Consider the following 22,518-nt stretch of genomic DNA (forward strand, 5'->3'; position numbering starts at 1 on the left):
GCTCTGTCACCCTTGCAATAAAAATATCTTTCCTGATGTTCAGATGGGATCTTCCTGTGTTTCAGCCTGTCACCCATTTTAAAAAGAGCAAGGACTGCCCTTATCATAAAACCTAAAACAAAAGCTAGCTGACAGGTATACTACATTAGCTTGGTGCAGTGCATGCTTGGTTAGGACCTATTTAATAACAAGGCTGTTGAAACCCACATCTTCCGTTTCCCATATATATTCCCCCAAATAAAGGTTTTCTGCAGTGAGCCGTATTCTACTCCACTTGTTAAACTACTCAAGTAATGGCAATAATCAGTATTACTATTCAAGGTTCATTTGGCCAGAGAACTGGTGGAAGAGCGAGCATAATTTTGAAGCCCTGTGATGCGGGCACTCATCTAGGAAGGATTCTGATAGTTTTTGCGAGTACTGGTTATGCACTTTTGAATGACTCTTTAATATAACATGCTCTCACTGTCTCCCTTTCATCCAATGAACCTGATTTATTTTACTTCTTTTTTTTTTTTTTTCTTTTTTTTTCAATAGTACCATTGTTTTAACAGGAGGAGTTAATATGTCCCTTGTGTCAGAATAGTTATTAAAGAGTCTGTGGGGATGTATAACTGAACCTCCTCTAGCTGAGAGGCATGGAGGGGCTAGTTCTTCTGCATCTTTGCTGAAGCTGTGGAAATAAAAACAGGATTGTTTTAGGAGTGGAAGGGTTGAAACTGGAGCATGGGTCAGTCAATGTGACAGTGCACTTAAGATTTTGAGGCTTGAATTCACTTTGCAGGCATTGCTATGACCCAAAGTGAAGCGTGTTTGTCTCTCAGGCACAAGCAACATAGAAGACACTTTCCCCTTCTGGATTTCTTTTTTCCACGTTTCCCTGCAGACAGCACTTGCATTGCAAATCCCATTTTAAGATACTTGGCTTTCTTTGTATGCTGTGTATGGTGCTTAGGCATCTAACTTGAAGGCCCTGGGTGTCACAATAAATAAGTTTCTCTGTCAATGCCTTAATTGGTGAATGCAAGAATATTGCAGGATTTGGAAATGCTTGGTCCTGCCTTTATCGTGTAGCTGTTTCCTCCATCCTGCATGTGGGTTCCCATTGGCTTAAAGCAGTGCTGAAGCATGCTCAGACCAGGTTTCCAATGCAAATGAGAAAGGGACCAGGGCTGTTAAGACATGAAATAGTCTGTGCTTGCCACTCTGTGAAGGTGCAGTCTTATTGAGGAAGGCCCTCAGTTTCCACAGTAGATACCTTCCTGTTTTCTTGTAAAGCTTGTTGCTGGATAATGATATGAAGTTGCTTTTTTTCCTCAAACCTCCAGTCTCAAGTTAATGCTGAAACAAATGTGATTTTACAAAACAAGACTAGTTTAGAGCTATATGAACATAATACTGTAAAAATAATAATGATAAACAATAATTCGGAATACTTAAAACTCACAGCCTAAAATTCCACTTTTGAAAAAAATGTCTAAAATTTCTCAAATAATTTAGACTTACTCTAGTGAACTACCATTATATTAAGTGAGGAAAAGGTATTAAATTGTGGAAGATACAAAAGCATGCAAAATGTGTTTTTATTCCAGAGAAGAGGGAGGGGGATAAAAAAGGGAAAATTAGTGGGTACTGTTTTGTGTGCAATTCCCAAGTATATTTTAAAAACAACATTGAATTTTTATAGCAAATTATATTTTCTGCTAACAGGGAGTTGGGGAGGGCTGAATAATAGAATGATTGACAAATCTTTTAGGGCCTGATTTTACAAGATGCTGTGCACCTCCTGATTGCTGCCAATCACTTTCATTTCCTTTCAGTCGATCCGAGAACATATGGCATTATTCAGATGGTGCTGAGCACCTTCAATCACAGTCCTCATAATGCCACAATATCCTCATTCTGTGCAAATGTGAGAATTGCTGTTGACACTTTAAATTGGAGGGTTATTTGGTCTTTGTCTGGACAAACTCCCAGCTGATATAAATGGATGTTCTGCCTGAGGAGGGATTGCAACAGTAAACAATAAATAATCATTTTTTTATAAGTACTGCTGTATATACACAAACTATAGGAAGTATCAGTTGGGTTCATAAAATTCTTTACCTCTTCCACTTTTATTTGATGGGGAACAAATTCAATTCCATTCTTGTGGAGAACTGAATTTTAGTTTACTCTCAGTGCAAATTTTGAAAAGTGGAAACTGGATGTTATGTGCACAAAGCAGTTGATTTAAAGAGATGAGGTGTTTAATTTAAAAATAAGAAATTAAATTTCAACATACTGATTTATCCTGCATTACAGTTACCTGTAGAGAACTTCTAGTCATGTCTATCTGTTTTTGATGCCTCTGCAGAATAACTGTCCAGCATCCTCTGCCCAACCAATCAGAATGTAGGAAAATCTACCGATATGACGGAATCTACTGTGAATCTACCTACCAGAAGTATGTTGAAATCTGTGTGAGTCTTGCCTCTAGCTCGTGCATTTAGTGCTCGTGCTCTCCTGCTATTCAGAAATTGCACGTGTGTTGAAAGCGTACACTTCTACTTGTGTGCAAAACCTCTACAGCAAGGACAGAAATATGTTGTTTAATTCTTTGGAATTGTGCTCTAAAAGCTAGAAAGCTAATAAAAAAACCCTAAGACTTTACTAAATCTCTTAGGTATGCTGCTGTACAGTGCAATAAACAGGAATGTATACACTAGAAAATCTAGGCAAAATGTATTGCACAGGTGTGTCACATCTTAGGGATTTGAAAGGTGTGTTATGTATAAATTAGCTGTCACTTTTTTTCAGTCATGTAATGGAATGATGAGTTGTAATTTGCATAATCCTTTAAGAAGTCAAATTATACTGTCATGTAGCAGACTTAACATGCTAGCTAGGATTTCATAGCTTTGCAGCTAATTAGTATGTACCTTACAGGACAGTTAAATTGAAGTTGAGTCCTCTTGCTTTGCAGTCATTTGCCTTTGTCCGCTGCCCTAACAGAGCTCGCTTTTGTGCGTAACTCAAGATCTGTACTGGCACTTTTTCTGACAAAAGTGCTGTTGCTGTGGGCAGGCAAATGCAATGTGCTTGACTTCTGTTACTTTTGCAGTTAGTGAAGTTTGTTTTACTGTACTAAGAATTTAATAATCTCTTTCTACATAACGTTGAAAAGTATATATTTGACAGGCATATTGTAGATGATTTTGTATTAATACATTGTAAATGCATTATGAATTTTCTGTTACCTCGCTGGATTTTGAAACTGCTTTCTGTCACTTAGTATTTGCTTTTCACACTCCAACTACATTCTTGTTTTGTATCGCAGTGTTGTCATTATCATCTTGTTTATAATGGATTTCATGTTCCAAAAACCCCTTAACTTCTAAAAACCAATCATACCCTGCACTGCAACAAAATGCTTCTTTGGCAAGGCAGTCATGCTCATAATTTTTAGGTCAAGTTTTCCCATCTCCTCTTCTTATTCCATAACCTACTGCTTGTTGAATCTTTTAGCAATAGGTACAACCACATTAGTAAGAGCTGTTACTTTGTGTAAACAAGGAATATCATTTTGGTTTATGGAAGTGAAAGGGAAAGAGAAATCTAGATTTATCAGTATAATTACAGCATCAATGTAAATTGGTGATCCAAAATGAAAATCTGACCTCATGTCTCTGATTTAGTGAATGGCTATTTCTGGTGTGATATGATTTATTCATGATTTTTCATTGACTTATAAATATTTCTTGCACTCCTGAAATTTTTTTATAGATTTCCCTTCTGTGTTTCCAAATAATGATAGTGTCCAGGGTAACTGCAGCAGTCTAGATCTAGCATGGTTTTAAATGTCACCATAGAACTTCAGTGGTTTACTCCTCTTGCAACTTCAGTAAGTGTAAAAATGTATTCATTTGTTTAAATGTATGAAGCAGATTTGTTGTGCACTATTTATATCAGTTTTTAGAACAACTTCAAGATTTTGAAACTTTGTGGAAATATGAAAGCTTGGCATAGTTTGTCATGAGCTGAATACAGTGATGGCTTCACTTTGAATTCTGCAACATAATTGACTATCTTTTCTAAAATAGGTGGCACTTATAGTCAGTGTAGATAAACACAGCTAGTTGTGGTGACCACAGAATGGAATAGTTAATGTTCACTTACAAGTAGGCATAAAATTGCAAAAAGTCATTGGCTAAATAGCTTTTCAAGAAAAAGCAAAATCCGTAAATCAGACTGGAAGTGAAACAGTGCTGGTTTTGACATCTGTTTTTTCATCCCTGACATGTGAATTTTGAAGTATTGTAGCCCACTTCAGCTCACCTGTAAAAGCATAGATTATTTTTGAAAATTAATGGCTAGGTCTTTCTACAGAAGATAGATTGCTTTTTGATTAGTGATATTTTCTCTTGGTTACTTCTTCCATGCTTTTTAAGTTCTCTGAGGCACTCTTTCTGTTGTCTTCCCAATGAATCTTTTTTAGTACTTTTTCTCATAGTAATTTATTTCCAATGATACAACAAGAAGTTACTGACAAAAAAAAAGAGAAAAAGTAAAAATATTTTCATGACACTTTTAAAGCTTATACTTTAGTGCTACGAGACATATGAATGTGTGGTGCTAGATGCTGATCTGCACGATCAATCTCCCCCTGATTAGAATGGGGAAGCAAGGATGGGTGTGAAAAGGCCACTGGTGGTCAACAGAAAGGGCTGTGTGACCCTCCTGTTTCCTGTAGGGTAATTTCTGGGCCGGGTGAAAACTGGCAAACTGCATATTCTGAGAGTTAAAGGAATTTTAAGGACTGGCCATACAGAGCAGGACAGAACACAGTCATGGATTTGAGAGCTTGACTATTTTTATTTTTAGTTTTTCCTCCTCCAACTCATTTTCAAATTAAAAGAAGTTTTATGCAAGAAACTACTCTGGATTTATGCTTAACCATGTACCTACTGAAGATACTCTGTGTAGAGCTACCTAGCAGCTAAAATTGAAATGTTCTGTTCCTTTTTGTACAAATTTAAAAGGATCATACCATGACCACCTACTCCAAAAATATTTTTCAGAAAACATTTTGGGAAGTAACCTTTTGAGCCAAATCTTAGTGCTATTATTAGAAATGACAGGTTTTGAGAGTTCTAAAAATGTAGAATAAATAAAAATGTAGTAAATAAAATATAATACTATTAAAAAAAGAAAACCTGCAAAAAGCTTCTTGCAACACAAGTTCTTGAGGAGCTGGACTAAAGATTACATTAGTTAATACAGAGAAATAAGCAAAATGGTAAATATTGTAATACAGATCTCTCTAGGCTATTTATGATCCTCTTTCAATTGATTCTCCAATTTAGATATCCCATTTAGAATGGAGTGGAACACACAGTTTCAAATACTCTTGGTGAAAGAATATATTTCTTTATATATATAGATTGCCCCCCAGTTGTCTGCCACTATTGTTGCCATGGGTCTGTGTTGTTTTAGGTGGCTAAGCATGTAAAAATGCTTTTTTTTAAAAAAAAGCTCTAAAGCTTAAAATTATTACAAATTGTTTCTGTGTTCACTAGTGATAGAGACTAACACACCAAGCATTCCTAGAAGATTGTACTGTTGTGTTTTTTGAAGTAGATGAAATGGCTCATTCTGTGGTTTAGTGTGAGGTGTCCCTGCCCATGGCAGGGGGGTTGCAACTAGATGATCTTAAGGGCCTTTCCAACCCTAACTATTCTATGATTCTATGGCAGTCAATCCAGAAATTTGTCTGTTACTGGCCTGGAGTATGGCTGTCCATCAGCTCCTCAATATTTCCCCTTTTCCAGTCCCCACATCTGTAGCCAGGAATGTCCAGGCTCTTCTTTTATGATGTCAAACAAAAATGACAAAAGAAATATTTCTTGTTCAGTTCTAGCTACTTCTCTGTAACCAAATCGCCAAGGTTTTTTCCTCTTGCTAGGTTGAAAATCCTTTCTTCTGCTTACTCAGACATCTATGGTTTGCACTCCTGTTCACCTTTGTAAAGTGTCAAATGGTGAACAAAGCCCAGGTTAGATGATCTTCAGAGATAGCTGAAGGGGAGCACAGCTCCCTGCCCATGCCCTATCTTGCTAAATTACAAGGAGTAATGGCATGTCAAGGGTAAGGCCTTTTTGCCTGTCTGCAGGGAGTCTCTGCAATGTACAAGTAGAGGATATCTATGGGGCTTTTTTGTTTTGTTTGTTTTCTTCAGTTTTTACCTCTCAGCCTGGAAGTTATTCCATTCATAAAGTGGACCTCCAGAGTATCACCTGCGCTGGGAGCTGAAAGTTTCAGTTTGGTGACTGTTGTGTGTTATCTCCAAAGCAAGGGTGGAAGAATCATCTCTTCCTCATTTTTCCCTGTCCATATTAAAGCAGACTTACTACAAGTCATGTCTCTCTTCAGGAATATGGAGAATAGGGAAGAGCTCTACAGTAAGGTATTTCTTCTGAAATCAATAGCATGGAATAAATATGCAAGAAGAACACCTTGCTCATTTAAATCCCAGAAATACAGCTGTGGTCTTATTAGCTTTCTTTCCTTCTTTTCTCAGCAAGTTAGTGAAGTGAGCATAGAACAGAAGCCTCATTGATTTCAGTGTAAAGTGGAGCAATTTGTCCTGGAAGGTGTAGCTTGGCCATATACACATTGTCATCCTAAGCCTGTAAATACACAAAGCATCCAAACTTGATGGACCAAAATAAGCTCCCCTTAGACAATATGTTGGCTCAAGCCCATAAATATTTGTACAACTGAGGAAAGGAGGCACAAGGCTAAACCATTCCTGTCAGTCTCTGAGGTTTAAATTAAGATTTATTTATGTATCAAATGGATAAACCAAGAACAGAATGGCTTTGTATGCCCAAGAAATCTCATGGCCCCCGTAGATGACACAAAAGAGAATGTAAACCTTTTAATGGGCCAAATAATTCTCCCAGGGTTTTTAGTGAGGGAATTCAACAAGATACAAAACATGGGAAGATGAAAGATTTCTCAGGGCTGTTGAAGCAGCCTGCAGTGCTCATCACCACCTTAATGTGGAGAAACCAGTAAAAGACCTGCAGAGGAGAAGCTAACTGTTACAAATGAAGATTTACCACTTTGTGAAAGTGGGTTAAAACCCCTGCTGGCTCCTCTGCAGTTGGGCCTCCTGATTCTGGTCAGTGTATAGTCATTTAAGAGGCAGTTGATAATGGCTGAGAGGTCATAATCTTTTTCTATTTTTTTTTTTTTTCCTGTTTGTTAGTTGTGGTGTTGCACATAAATTGACTTACAAAGATGAAAGACTTTTCAGGCTTTTTGGTTGTATATCGTGACTCACCTTATACCATATAGCTGAAGAAAAGAGACAGTAGTCTAAAAGAGTTATTTTAGCTGCAGGAACATTTTAGCGTAGAACAGCGAGGCTGCCATTCAGGCTAATGCTGTAGGGGACACAAGGTTGTTTTTGGTTTTGTTTTTTTTTTTTCTTCTAACAATGACTTCAGTATCCCATGTTTAGGGTTAACCTTAGAGAGAACATACTGAAGGAGCTCCTATTTAGTTTTATCTACTCTACTAAAACAGGAAGAAGTCCTATCTTCTTGCATTGTGGCTCGCTCTTTGTGGTGGTGTCCCCTCTCAATGTGAATTTAAGTGTATTTGAAGACGATTCTATGCATCTCCTCTTCATAAATCTGACCTCTTAGAAAATACTCATAGAATAGTTAGGGTTGGAAAAGACCTTAAGATCATGTAGTTCCAACCCTCGAAATATTGAAAACTAATAACCTAATTCATTCTCTACCTGCAAATGGAAGACAAGCCACTTGCTAACTCCTTTTTAATATGTCACCTGATATTTACATGCTCACTGTGAGGCCGCTTGGTGAAAGCTTATCACTATTACAGCTGCTTATGTCTGCTCTCACCTTGGTGTACCTTTGAGCATACGGTGGGTTCTGTGTGCTGAGCAGTTCTGGATGTCTTTTGCAGGATAAAAAAGTCATTAACCAAGTTCAAAACACATCCAAAAGTGAACCAGTGTCTCCTTGTGTGTGAGATATGAGTGGGCTTTCTCTGGGTAAGAAATGAGATTAGCTGTGCCACTTTAAAATGATTAATGATCACAGGGTAGCATTAAGTTGACTATCTAATCCTTAGCTGATTGGAACATTTGAGAGAACAGCACTCAAACATAATTTTTCAATAACAGAAATTTTGTCATGCTTACGTTTCTATTATGACACATGTTGCACTGGCTTTAAAATTTTACTTTGAGATTAATGGAACGTAGCCTGAATAGGGAATAGGTACGATGCATGCATGTTACCTGAAAATTTTCTTCCACTGAGTAAGGGCCATATTTATATTTATGGTTCAATACAAATGTTAAAGATTCACTTAAGATCTGCACTATCTAATTGTAATACCTATTCTGAGTTAAATCCTGAAATGAATTAGGTATTGTTTAATTGACCAATTAGACAATTACCTTTTGCTGTCCTTCATGCAGTCCCTTCACCACACCCTTTCAGTAGGATACTTGTCACAGTCTGACAATTCCCTGTTTAAGACAGGTTTTTTTTGATATTCTACAGAAATTGGTTTTGCATTTAATTTTCATTTCAACTCTGAGGGCTTCTTTTTGTGGTGTTTGTTTTGTGTATGTATGTGGGGTTTGTTTTTGTTTTTTCTTTTGTAGTGTTTCCTCCCCCCAGTCACGTTGTTGGTTTCAGAAATCAAGATCAATTCAAATTATGTGTGACAGAGCTACTCTGTGTATTCAGCAAGGTTTTGCTTTTCCCCTGCTCTTTCAGTAGCTTGCTGCTTTGCACAAGTGTAGAAGCATTAATACTAAGTATATCTAAAATATTACTTGGCGAAGCAAGGAGCAGGATAAACAAGTTCATTTGGCTTACTAACAGTTCATATGAGCATTCAGCTTGGGGGAAAGGGAGGAGGGGGAAAGAGAAATAATTATCCCCGAGATATAAGGATCTAGCTAAATATCTGCCCTAAAGCTCATGTAAGTGACAGGAGTTGCAGTAACAAAGCTATCCTGGAGCATTTTAGGTATGCTTTTGAAAGGTAAGAGTTCCAACTCTGTCATCTTTTGATTTATAAGAACAATATAAGATAGTAACAGTGTCTTGCAACTTCTTTTATAATCACCATATTCCATCTAAAGAACTTCAGATGAAAGAAAATCCTGCCTTTCTTTAGATGAACTGTAGTTACTGTTAAAGTATTATTACCTTATTCTCAGGCTGAAGTTTTCTAACTTTTACGTAGCAGAAACATAACAAATCCAGCATTAAGAAGCTGAAAAGGCCCCCTTTAATATTCATGATGCTTCTCAGTTCTTCCCCACATTTGGATATTTGTAGAGAATAGATCATTTATCCTTTTCTTTGACACAGGTTTCTCATTTTTAGCATAGAATTCTTCCAGAATTTGAATGTTTCTTGTGGCTGTTTAATGAAGTCTTTCTAGTTTGAATACCAGCATAGTCCATTAGTTGTTCCTCTGGTAATGCTCAAGGATCATAGATACAACAACAACAACGTGGTTCTAGGTTATGTGCTGTTTGAAATGGAAAGATTCTCTCAACATCTGTAGTGATTTATATAATCCTTTTCTGTTGCTACTCTGTGTTTACTTCCTTGTGCATCAAAGGATCTTTTCCCCTGCTCTAGCCAGGGTATTGCACTGTAGGCTAATATTAATTTGGTTATCCACCATCATCCTTCTGCCTCTTCCTAGGTTACTTTATTGTCCTTGTTTGGAATCTGTGCTCTTAGTTATGAGATAGACAGTTTTGTGCTCAGCTGTGTTAAAACGCATCTTATTCAGGTAAACCCAGACTGCCATGCAATCTGTGAAACTAACAACTCCCTGGTATTTACCATTTTATTATCTTTTGTGTCATCTGCAAATTTTACTGTTTTCTTTCATATCACTGATTTGTTCTCCTGTACAGGTACTCTGTAGGGAATAAAGGGCTCAAGGAGTTCTTTTCCTGCACAGAGTACTTGTGGTAGATCTAATCCATGTTTCAGAGCTGCCTGGTCATAATGGCTGGGAGCAGATTAGGACTGCTGGCACTGATGAGTTGCAACCAAACAGGGGCAGTGAGTCATGAGCACACCCTGTTTACTTGCAGTAGTATGAGAAGGCTGCAGCCTTTCTTTAAAGTAATGTGACGCTTGTTTTGCGTAGTGATGCTGTTGAAAAGACAATTCTCCCTTTCTCCCTTGAAAATTTGAGTGTCTGCAGTGATGGCTACTAGTGGATTCCTTTTTTTTTTTTTTTTAAATTAAGAAAAAGGCTGTTTCTGGAAACAAACCTGGATGATTATTGAAACAAAGCTAGACTATTTACAAATGGTTAGAAAATTTAGTGTATGTGTTTATCCAAAAAAGGGCAAAGAGGTGGGTTTTGGAAACACTAAAATCTTTTGTATTAGTTTTCTTCCTAAAGGAACTATTTTTAAGTTCTTTTCCAAATGATGCTTTTATTTAGAACTAAATCAGCCTTTCAAATGGTTAGAAGGATTTAATAATGAATTCATCAAGCACAATGTGTTATTAAAAATCAAGTTCAGAGTTTACCAGAAATGAAGCTTTCAGATAACATTTTTTTTTGTTCCTCACTTTTCTTCAACCCTCCCCAAAATATTTTTTATTTGAGCAAACCACAAAATTGTGCTCTAAATATTTTATTTTCTTTCCCTTAAGCTGGCTACTCCAGCAGACCTGTGTAGCTCTGTACATTGCTTAAGCTTAAGGTTTAAGCTAAATTGTTTAGCAATCTACTAATTCTCCCACCTAACCATACGATTTTATGATACAAGTGTGACAGAACTCATGTTTCACATCCAGATGCAGCATTATCTCTGGAATTCTGACTTACCTGTGACAAAACTATTGACTTTCTGCTAAAATTCCTTTGGGACAGTGTATCTGTAGTCAATTTAAAGTATTTATAGTGATTTGCTTTCCCTTGAAGACCAATACTGCTCCAGTTAAAACATGCAGAGTTTTAGCACAGTCTGCATCACCTCAAGCTGATAATGCAAGCATTTTTTTTTCTGTATACCTCTTGTAAATTTTTTTACAACATTTTTGTCAGGTGTTTACACTTTTATTTGTGTATATGGACATAGAACTTCATATGTATATGCACATACATACACACGCAGTTTTGAAAAGAAAGAAAATACAGTAACTTTAGGGAAAAAGACAATGGAAACATAAAACATGCTTCTACCTGAGTGCAATAGAAAGGTGACAACTATTAATTTATGTAACTTTCAGTTATAAAGCAATCCTGTATTGTTATTTAAAACAACAAAACCACACTGCCATATGAACTAAAAATATATATAATTAAGATTTGCCTTTGATTTCTGCTAATATAGTGTAAATGTCTCATAAATACCAAACCAAAAAATCTGGTCAACAAGAAGGAAGACACAGGCTGTCACACTTTAAGTTTTCTGCTCGTTGAGCAACAGAAGACACATTAAAGTAAGTCTATTTGCCTGTTAGAGTTGCACTGAACTTCGTCTTACGATTTCATAAGTGACGTTGGGTCTGTGCCATCTTTGATGTTGCAGACTGCAATACAGAGTAGTTTAAGATGCTTTATCATGTATGATTTAATCAGGCTGCGCTATTTAGACTATGCGTTGTGTACTGGGAATAATTTCTGTGTAAAGTCTTTCCAGCTGCACCTGTATAAAAGGTGAAATTCCCTTACCTCCATACGAAAGTCAGCTAAATGGACTGTGGGGAACGAAGCAGCAGTTGAACGAATTAATTTTATGTAGCTGTCCGTAGCTGGCTGTGACACTACAGCGTGCTTCTTCTGCAGCTGACTTGCAGACAGGGCCTGTACACATCTTTGTGGAGTTCTTGGACTGCTGAGTTTCTATGTATTGATCAATTGTCCCCTTGCCTAGAAGTGTCCTGTGGAGTTTTCCACCCTCTTGCTAAATTCCAGTGGTTCATTTACATGCCTAAGGCAGTGGCTTCTTAAGCCTTATGGTTGCAGAGGACTTTGCTACTTACTGCTAGTATCTTTGCTAACTCTAAGATTGGAGGTCATCCCAGTGTTAGGAGAGGGAACAGTAACACTGCCTCCTTCTTTTGCATATCCTTTCATGTAAGCTACTCTGTTCAGTTTCAGGTGGCTGGGGCAAGGGGAATGCCACAACAGTCCCCTTGCCCCAATAGAAAGTGCCATTTCTGAGAGCACTCTTTACTGGCAGTTCTCAATGATGCACATAGATACAGCCCAGGCAGTGCAGAAAATTTTCAAGCTGTGAAACAGCTTGTGTAACTGCACTACAAGGTGCAATTAGTTTGGCAGCCTGTTAGTCCTGGGGCTGTCTGGAAGCACCCTGAGGTTGCATATGTCTTCCCTGTGCTAGGCTGTACACTAGGCAGTCCATTGCCTGTATAATAAGTGACCGATACTGATCAATGTGTTCATCATAACTGTGCTTTGGCATAGAGTATTATGTTGCTTTGTCTAGTGGTATTTACTTTGCCTCAAGAATGCTGCCATGCTCTGCATTTTGAGCTGGATGTTACATGGGAAAGGACATTCATATTTTGCTAACTTGGCAAGTTGAATTCAGTTGATTTTGTTACTCAGTAGAGACAGAAAAAGATTGAAAAAAATGAGTGAAATAGCTAAGCTAAGATTAAGAGCAGGCGATAAGCCAAGTCTATAGTATATTTTGGTGTAGATTGATCTATTGGAGGCATTTAAGAGGTGTAGTATCCCACTTGGACAAAGATGCATCAGCAGAAACCTCTGTAGCAGATTCTGTTTTACCTGCAAAACTTACTGATACTGTTTGTTTTGCTAGTAAGTGATGATTCTCCTGTATGAGTCAAAGCAGACCATTGCTGATATTGCTGATTACATCCTTAATGCTTTGCCACAGTGTTGGACCAAGATTGCTCTATTGACAAAATGCTCCTAATGCAGAACTCATGTGATTTTAGTAATTCACTTTTTTTAATTTCAAAGCTCAACAAAATAGGATTCCTATTGTAGAAATTGAAGGGATGTTAGTTGTTCCATGACTCTGTAATGAATAATCATTGGGATAAAGAGACTGAAGAGCTGTACTGCATTTAAAAATCAATCCTGTTTTTCATAATATAATTAAGGTGGGTGGGTTTTTGGGGGGGATTTTTTTTTTTTTTGTCATTGAGACATTCTTGTTGTAGCTTGAATTAAGGGTGAGAAACCTAATCTTCTGAGTTGCTTCACATATTTCACTTTTGGTCTTCACAGAATCCTGCTGATAGTGTGGTTTGCCTGGTTAATTGTGGCAGTGCTAATGTCTACATGCTTGAGCTCCTTGCCCTGAAATCAAATGATGTAAATGAAAACTTTCCAAAGTATCCTGAGTTTTTTCACCTCACCAAAAATTTTTCAGCCAAAATTGATGTGAAAGGCCTGGTGATCATAAACTAGTCAAGCAAAGTGTTTTGCTGTGTGCTCTGAGCATCACCTAGATCTTATGCCTAAGACAGCATTTTATGGTTATCATAACTTCCTGCTTCCAGGGTCATAGCATGCTTTTACAATCGCGGCATCGCTGCTTGATTACTGGTGATAGTTATGTTACATGCTGGACACAGAGTGTCAGAGAGAGGCCATTCTGATTCATATCACCCTGGGGAGCATCAGGCATGTATCCAGACCATGCATCAGCATCAGTGGTAACTGTCGTATTGAAATTGCTAGAAAAGGCATGGAATCAGATAATCATCCATAAAAGAGTACTGAATGGCTGTGAAGTTCACAGCTGGTAGATTCATATCTTGTGGGAGCATGGTACTGTGTAACAGGCAAAAATCTGTAAGCTGACTAAATAAGTTAAGGCAACTTCATTAGATAGGGGTTTTCACTATTTATGTTGGGTTATTATTACCTCACCTCCTCCCTAAGTGTACTTGCAAGTTATACAGATCTTTTGTGCAATGCCAAAAGAAGAGCAAATCAACTGTTCCAGGCCTAAGTCCTCTCACAGAGGTTAAACTGAAATCTAATTATTGACATTGTTACTAAATAGAATGAAATGCATTCCAGAGTGTCAAAAAAAACATTAACTTTTCTGACTTTTGTACACTCCCAGTTTTTGTCATTTATCTTGCTTTGATGCTTTGATGCATTCCTGCAGCAATGCCTAGTTCACAAGAGTAAAAATAGTCCCAGCAATGAAGTGTTCATCTTTTCCCCCTAGTTTACACCAGATACAATCTATTTTAGGTTAAAAAACAGGAATAGATCTTCTGCCTTAATTTGAGGCTTTTATTATAAGCGCCCTTTTCCTCAGCAGCAGTTTAGGGAGGTGGAGCTCTTCTCTGAGCTTCTAAGCTTGTAGAGCCTCCTCACCTGGGTGCTTTTTAAACGGTAGTTAGCACTGGCCATACAGCTTTTGCAGGCGTGTGAGGACTTGGTGACACAACAGCAATGTCCTCATGGTTGTGAGTGAGAGTTTTCTTGTTTTCTTTCTCTTGCTACTGGAGAACACCACAGTCCTGATAGTGTGTGGTCCCACTCCTGGTTGCCTATGAACACTCTTTATCCATGTGCTGTTAGGATACTTGCAATAAGCTGGAGTGTAGCAGAAAATGCTATTCAATGTCAGGTTCTGCAATGGAGCATTAGACCAAATGCAGTAGTAACTGTAAACCTCCAATTATTGACCTCCCCCTTTGTGCTTATGTTTTGATACTGAAATTCTCCCCACTGCTAACCTGTATTCCTATTTATTCATTGCTGTACCCACAGCTTCCTTTGTCACTGCTTTTGCTCACCTCCAGCCCTAGAAAGATGGGTACATTTTTTGATACGGCAGGCACACCAGCACTCTGTAAAGCTGTCAGGAGTGCTTGGATAGGTAGATCAGTGCCTGATACTGGTTTTAATGTGCCCAACATTTCCAACGGTGTTTCCTCTGGCTTGAGGCCTGTGTTTGGGAGACCACACTATGCATTCCAGATGGCACTGCAAACAGCATCTGCTAGGGAAAAACAGGTAAATACAATGAAGCAGAAAGGTAATTGGGGAACTGTAGTGTGCAATTTGATTATGGTCTCAGATGGAGGGACTCAAAAAATACTAGTTAAAACATAAATATGGGTGTTACAATGTTTATTATATAGTAGTAAACAATCCACTCAAACATATGAAAATTTAGGTCAGAGCTGTAATTTACCACAGTGGTGAAGAAAAACGTTGTGGTAGAATGAGCTATCATGCTATTGCTTACAGATTTCTTTTTAGTATTTTTTTATGGCTTTTCCAGTGACCCATTTGAAAGCAGATTTAGAATATGAAAACTGCTGGTTTTTTTATCCTTATTTTAGTCAGATGAAAAAAGATGCTGATTTGCATATGTACAGGAGAATGTTCTAAAAGCATGTTCTACTATGTGATATCAATATTTACAAGTGTGCAGTGCATGAGGGTTTCTTTTGTCTGAACCTTTTTTAACCCCCTTGCCCATGTCCCCAACTCCTTTCAAGAACTGTTTAGAAAAAAGTCTGGGTGCTTAGAATATTTTTTGTTTGTTTGCTTGTTTTGTTTGTGTCATTTTAAGTCCCCTGTGCCCTTAACCCCCACAAACAGCTTTCTGGCTTACTAGTGTTTGCTGAAAATGAGAAGTGGTTAGACAAAAATTCTGTTTTCTTCCAAAACACTGATCACACTTTACGGTTTTCAGGTCCTACAAGCATAATTGGGTGGCTTTTTTTCCAGAAATTGTTTTTGCAGATTGTCAGAGGAAGATTGAATTTAATATAAATTCAATAACATCTACCTTCCTTGAGATGTATGGATCTTTATTAAATAATAGTTGCTATTACCTTTAACTATTTCAGTTGCCATATTTGGTCTCTTATTTTCCTTGTGCCTTGCATAGTCACTCACTCCTGCATGAAATCCTGTCTAATTGGAACAGTAGCATTTTACATTTACTGCAAACTCTTTCTTAGCTATATGTCATAATACAGTGCAAAATAGCTCTCTACAAAATATCTATAGTATACGAATCAAAGAATATTTGAGATGGAAGGAAGCCCACTTATGTGATCTAGAAATTCCTAGCTATTTAGGATGATTACCCTTTGGATATATGGTTCATATGGGGGGGTGGGGTGTAGATCACCATATGAATCTGTAGCATGCCCTGAGTAGCTAATTGCGTCTGCAGACAGGTAAGAGTTAGTTTATCACGCTCGTCTACATATGTATATAGTCAGGGACACACAAACACGTACAACAGGGAAGTTAAATCATTCTCATTTGATTCAGAGCATGCCTATAGGAAGAGTGCCCAGAGCAGTAGGAAAAAAAAAGCGTACATTAACCCTGAGTCTTTAAAACTGTAGAGCCAGAGCCAGTCACTGAACTTGGCCTTGGGGAGGGATGAATGGATAATATACTTACTGAGACAAATAAAACTTGTGCAAGGTGCAGGAGCAGGGTCCCAGGTTAGCTGAAAGTCAGCTGCGGCAGAAGAAATGTGGCCAAAGAGACTAGCACAGGCTGACTGCTGCAGTGGTGAGGGGGAAGAGGTGTACCTGCAGGGATGAGCCTGTGGTCCTCAGAGGGCCCTGCTTGAAGCCCAAGCAATTCTTATGGGTAATGGAGAAGCTGAAGAGCCATATTGTCTAAAGCTTCGTGTGCTAGCTAGTACTGGGCACTTGGTTTTGGAATCCAGGGAAAAATGTGTGTATCTTTTGATTCAACTTTTACATATACTGGAAGGGGTGAGCTCAAAAGCACAGGCTTTAGAGCTCTTTGCTTCTGCTCCTGACAGCTGCAGAACAAGGCATTGTCTTGCAGGAATAAAGTAGGCTGTCATGGAGGGGGAATCAGGAAAGCCCATGCCTAGTCATTGTACCAGGGAAATCACAGTTTCATCAGACTAGAAGAGGTTTAAAAGCTCATGGACTTAGTGAACAGAACAGCTAGATGAGTGAAAGGAGTCTTCCACAGCTGCTACGGTGTCACACATCAGAGGGAAGATCTGTTGTGTGCCAGCTTACTGTTCAGATTTTACAGATTGGACAGATATACTGAACGTGTGCTGACTGTAGTTGTAAGACTGCTGTAAAAGCAAACAAGGCCTTTGAGTTCCATATCCATCTAGAAAATGCATGTGGAGAGATTTAACTGCTCTGTGCAAGTAGCTAATGGCATTACCAGTTTCAGAGTCAATCAGGACACAGCAGAGGAACACTTAGTTAAGACACTTTAGTGTCCCTTCCATAATCACAAGTGAAACACTCTGCTTTGTGACTCTCCTGGGTTTTGGGGATTTTGCCGTAAGGTTTTTCCAGGGTTCTTTTGGATGGACAGCAGGGAAGGAAGAAATTTGAATTGAAAAAATGTTCAAATCTGACCCAAGACTGCCACTTGTTAGGTAAACTTAGAGTTTAAATCAGACTATGTTTAATGCAGAGTGCTTGTGGCTATTTTTTGGTTAAATGTATCAGGATTTTGTTAAAACTCCATTATTTGGTTAGGAGCTAAAATCAAATAAAGGCCTTTAGAACAAGAATGTTTTACGTATTTAAAAATTGGTATCTGAAACAAGGACAGAGGAAACAGTTTTTCATGACTTGAAAATTGGAATCACAGATACTACAGTACACTGGAAGATATAGAGAGTTTTCAGATCTAAAAAGTGGATTTGCTTCTTTTCAGCTGAAACATTTTAGGAAAGCAGGATAGAATCCTAAGTTTTTTTCTGTTTTATCAGTTTCGTGTTTCTAGACTTTCTTTTTAATGTCGTGCTTGTTATTGCATCATTAGTGTTCTTTTATCTTTTGTCTCTGAAATGTGTCCTGAACGTGCTTTTATCTCTCCTTATTATTGCTTGTAAACCTCATACTACTTCACCACTGTGGCACAGCTAAAGCTCTTTTCCCTTGCTTAAGCCTACTGCAGTCTCTCTGGCCCTGCCGTCAATCACCAGCTGGATGCTGAGACAATTTTTTTTTATAGCAGCTTCTGTCAGTAAAGAGAAAATATTTTGAAAAATACAGTCTAAAAGCTGAATGTCAGCCTGCTGAGTGGCCTGGTTAAACAGGAGAATTGACTCTGCCAAGTTTTTGTTGTTTAGGTTTTTTTCTTAGTTTAGAAAAAGTGACTTGGGGTCTAGCCCAAATAATAAACAAAATAAGACTTTCTTGGCAAGGACTCGTAATCGACTAGCTCACTAAAATTCTTAAGCATCTCCATGACAGTTTCTGTCTCCACCTTTCCGGTCCCTGTAATATGGAAGTCTTCAGTCTGTTCTGGGTGTCACACAGAGGAGTAGCAAAATCCCCATAAACTCCAGTAACTCTGTCAGGCCCCCTGTAGTTCCCTGTTTTGTTTTCTTTTTCAGCAAAAGCTAGATGATTGTAAAACTGTGTTTCTGCGGTTCAAAATCCCACAATAAGTAGTACTCTGTCTTAACTGGAAGCATTCCAAAAGAGTTTGGGGATGTCCTGAACAATTGTACAACCAGGGCAAAACACACTCAAAAGATTTAGAGGCAAGGAGCTGCATACTTTTTTAAAACCGCTTTGAGGAAGTATGGTGGGAGCACATGGCATAATGCATAGTAAATCTTGTATTAGAAAGCTGCAAAACCCTTGTTGAGAAGTTGCATTGGTCTCTTGAGCCAGAGAATATTGCTGTCCTACAGATATATTGTTGGAAACTGCATTGAGAAGTGCAGCCTACTTGTTAGTTGATAAATAGAGATTAGAATCATCTACTAGGCTGTTTTGTGGTGCTTGTTAACAATATTTACCTTCCTAAATTGATTCACCATAATCCTTGCTATGGCTTTACCTCATTTCTGGAAGACATATAGATAATGTGGTACTTATATGAAGTCTTGCATGTCACTGAAAACCTGCTATATTTCCTTAGCTGAATTGTGCGACAGGATTATATTAACATAGATTTTGGAATATTTGAGCTCCCATGGGGTATGGTGTGTGGTTGATATGACATGACTTGCCTTCAACAGTTGTTTTAACAAGATATCCTTCGTATAAAATATACCAGGCTGAAAGGCATAACTGAGTGAGTTTAGTAAGAAACACTGTTGGCAAAATTCTTCACTTTCATCTTTATCTGATTAATTCAAGGCTGAATGTTACAGAGAGAGAGTATTTTTAACCTAGCATAGTATTTGGTATGTTTGTTTAAGCTTCAACCCCCACCCCCGGAGGGGGGAAACCCAAACCCCAACACTTCCCTCCCCCCAGAAAATAAAACCCACCCACAAAAAGCCAATAAACTCCACACCTAACCCCCCCAACCCCTTTTATCTTTAGTGCAAAATCATCTTGAATAATTGTTAAACTCACTGCAAATATATGTGCATTTACTCTAGTTGAAACGCATACTGCTTAAAATATATTCTCACTTCTCCTAAAATCTGCTTTAATAATACATTAATTAACACTTCTGTAGTACTTGGCATATTTAACACACAAGAAAATTTACAGTTCCTAATATTTTAAACTGTGTATCAAAGGCTAGCATTAGCAAAGAGAAAATACACTGTATGTGAATATAGCATTAAATGCTAAACGTATAATTTACATGTAGCTCAATCTTTATTAAAAATAGATACACTTTAATGTTTTGATAATACTGCTAATGTTATTTGAATTACTGTTAACATTTTTCAAAATTCCTGCTGATGGCTTATTCTTTTCATCAATTCTGTGCAGGAACTTAATATCTAATGATAACAATAATTAACTTTTTATATAAACAATTTTAGATTTTATGGCAAAATATTGTCATTTTTACCTGTTTTCTTTTTGCACAGGGCTTCTCATATTGACTGAAAAATATTCACCGGAATTACTATCTGAACATTCATATCTAAGTACTTGTATCAAAAGGCTTTGAACGACCATATATTTAAGAACAGATTTCAGATATAGACACATTTTTACTGTCCCTTGACTTTATGATGCAGGGAAAAGCTTACTATAGGAGGGTACTAAATGGCTGGAGGGTTTGGTAATGGGATGTGGAGACCTTCACCTTAGGTCACTAGTTTGAGTGTAGCCCAGGTGGGTGAAAACTAAAACCCATTATCATCTGATAGCTCCTGCATGGCCTGTGTGAAATGAGTTGGTGGTCCCAGGCAACTTCCTGGTGGAAAGATGTCAACATTGCAGAATCAGTGTTACAGTTCTCAGAGATTGGGACCTTTGCTGGAACTCTGCAGAAACATCAGTGGCCAGAGTGAATTTGTTCTGCACCTTAAGTGGTTTAGCATAGGACATGGCAAAAAGCATAATTGTGCTACTGAATGGAGAAACCACTGGCAGTTGTTGGACCAGGTCTAGCTTGTAAATATGCTTCCCAGAACTGTTTAGCTATGTTTGGCTCCCACTATTATTGCTTACAAGGTACTTCAGAAAAATGCTGCATACTGCTTATATGCAGAAGCAGGGGAGGTGGAAGTGGAAGGTCTGAGGGGGGAAGAAAGTCCAAACAACCAACCCAGAGAACCTTCTACATTAGTTAACAGAAAGTCTATAACCCTGGTTGAATTTTCCTAATTGACTCTCAGACCAGCTGACTGAATGCCTTGGCTTTTTTGCCTGTAATTTTGCCAGCAGTTTCCAGTTGGTTTAGTGATTCTGGTACTAGAGGAGGAAAGTAATATATGTTGTATTATTGTTGGAGGCAGTGAAAGACTCTTAATTATAATCATGATAAAATCAATGCTCAAAATTTAATTGTTGTGGGAAATGGCTGTTTTCCAACCAACCAGTACTTGCTCTATTACTGTTTTTATGCACAGTGGCTTTTGTGTCTGTCTTGAACGTGGTCCTGATTAGCTAATGAAGCTCACCTGGCTGAATAAATGCAACTTCATCAGGCACTGTCTGCTTTTTTGGTTAGGGAATTGGAGGAGATCCCTTTGTCCATAGTCTTCTGGAAAGCCAGCATGTGATACTTCATCCTAGAAGTCACAGGAGCAGAGTGGCTGGGGTACCTCACCAGTTACACTGAAATGCACTTCATTTCCTGCATTTTTTATTGTCTCATGATGCTGGTGTTTCAGCTTCATTCACGTGCCTCAAACTCAGGCTGGGTACTTGGGTGGAATTAGTTTAGAACACAGACAGAAGCATGTGTCCATGTTTTTCATAAATTTCAAGGAAATATTTCTCCTTAAAATATAGTAAGTAGCACCTTCTCAGATAAGTTGAACAGCGAATTAACTAGAAGTAAGATGCTGGGCAACTTTGTTCTGGATATGTGAAATTTTATGTTTCTAAATATACAAACAGTTGCTATCCCAAGACCCTGTATAACAGCATATTCTGTATGCATCCTCCCTAACAAACGAATCCAATCCATAACATTAGGCTGCCTGAGTACCCTCACTTCCTCAAATATTCAGTGAGAGTTTACAGATACTTAGTTGTCTGTGAGATACTAATGCATGCTTCTTTGCAGTGAACATAGTTTACAAAATGGCTGGAGTTTTGCTTTTTTTTCCTTGAGACCCGTCAACAAAATCAAAAGTTCTAAGTGGAGTATGTTTCTGTTTTAAAAGAACATCTGCCTGTAATAGACAAATCATAATTATTACCTATTCAATATTACCAAAATATTGAAAACAGTAAGTATCAAAGTTTTAATAAAGGCTTGTGTACTGTGCAATAGAAGATGCTAACCAATTTGAATGTGGTCTTGAAACATTATGATGTAAACAGTTGCAGGAGGCTTGAACTGTATATTACCTTTTCAACATTAATAGGAAAAAATTGGATTGATTTGTTATATAGCAATCCTTATCAATTGAATTTATAAATAACGCCATATTTAACCAGATCTAGCTTGATGGATAGTTACAGGGGGTTTTGTTTTTTTTCTTTCTTAATGAAATAAAACCAGTTACAACTGACAAAAGGAATTCTGATAGTTTTTAATATTATCTATTAATTCCAAATTAAATAATTGTATGTGTTTATTGCTGTGGCTTTGTTTTTTTTTTTTTGGCATGGGTAGTTCCAATGTGTAGTTAACAGAAATCTTTCTATCAGTTTACTTTTTCCTAATATGTCTTTTCAAACCACCTGAACCTAGTGCGGTAACTGTGTATGATGATCTAGGGACTGCAGGAGTTAGACAAGTCACAGCAGAGGTTTGTAACTCTTTTAATTTGCTAATCCATGCATGGAGCAACATTTCCAGCATTACCCAGAGATTAAGCCCTAGGGCCAAGGGCAGGGCCTCAATTTTAGTTTGCTAGCGATAGGCATACTGTGGTTAGAACTAGGTCTCTGCTGTGGACAATACCAAGCCTTTTCAATTTAAATTTCAATAACACTAGAAAAATATTAAACATGGAAAACATGAATTAAAAAGAAAAAAGACCACCCTGTCTTTGCATTCAGTCATTTCCCTGGATAAAGCATTCACTGTAATATCAGAGGCCAAAAATTTGTTACTTTTTTAAAA

The 22,518-nt window shown here is 37.7% G+C and overlaps 1 protein-coding gene across 4 annotated transcripts in view; it reads left to right on the forward strand.

Annotated features, from left to right (window-relative positions):
• NPAS3 (neuronal PAS domain protein 3) overlaps window positions 1–22,518 on the forward strand; it is a 606,010-nt gene that overhangs the window by 84,682 nt on the left and 498,810 nt on the right. Inside the window, exon 3 of one of the 4 annotated variants that reach the window (XM_061463492.1) lies at window positions 2,357–2,446. The exons of the other annotated variants lie outside the window; for them this stretch is intronic. Within the exon in view, the coding sequence (XP_061319476.1) occupies window positions 2,357–2,446 (90 nt within the window). The remainder of the gene's footprint in view (window positions 1–2,356; window positions 2,447–22,518) is intronic. 4 annotated transcript variants of the gene reach the window in all.

This window comes from Pezoporus flaviventris, unplaced genomic scaffold, assembly GCF_033815535.1.
Source record: "Pezoporus flaviventris isolate CSIRO_AGI_PZ_B2104156 unplaced genomic scaffold, CSIRO_AGI_Pfla_v1 ptg000036l, whole genome shotgun sequence".
NCBI lineage: Eukaryota > Metazoa > Chordata > Aves > Psittaciformes > Psittacidae > Pezoporus > Pezoporus flaviventris.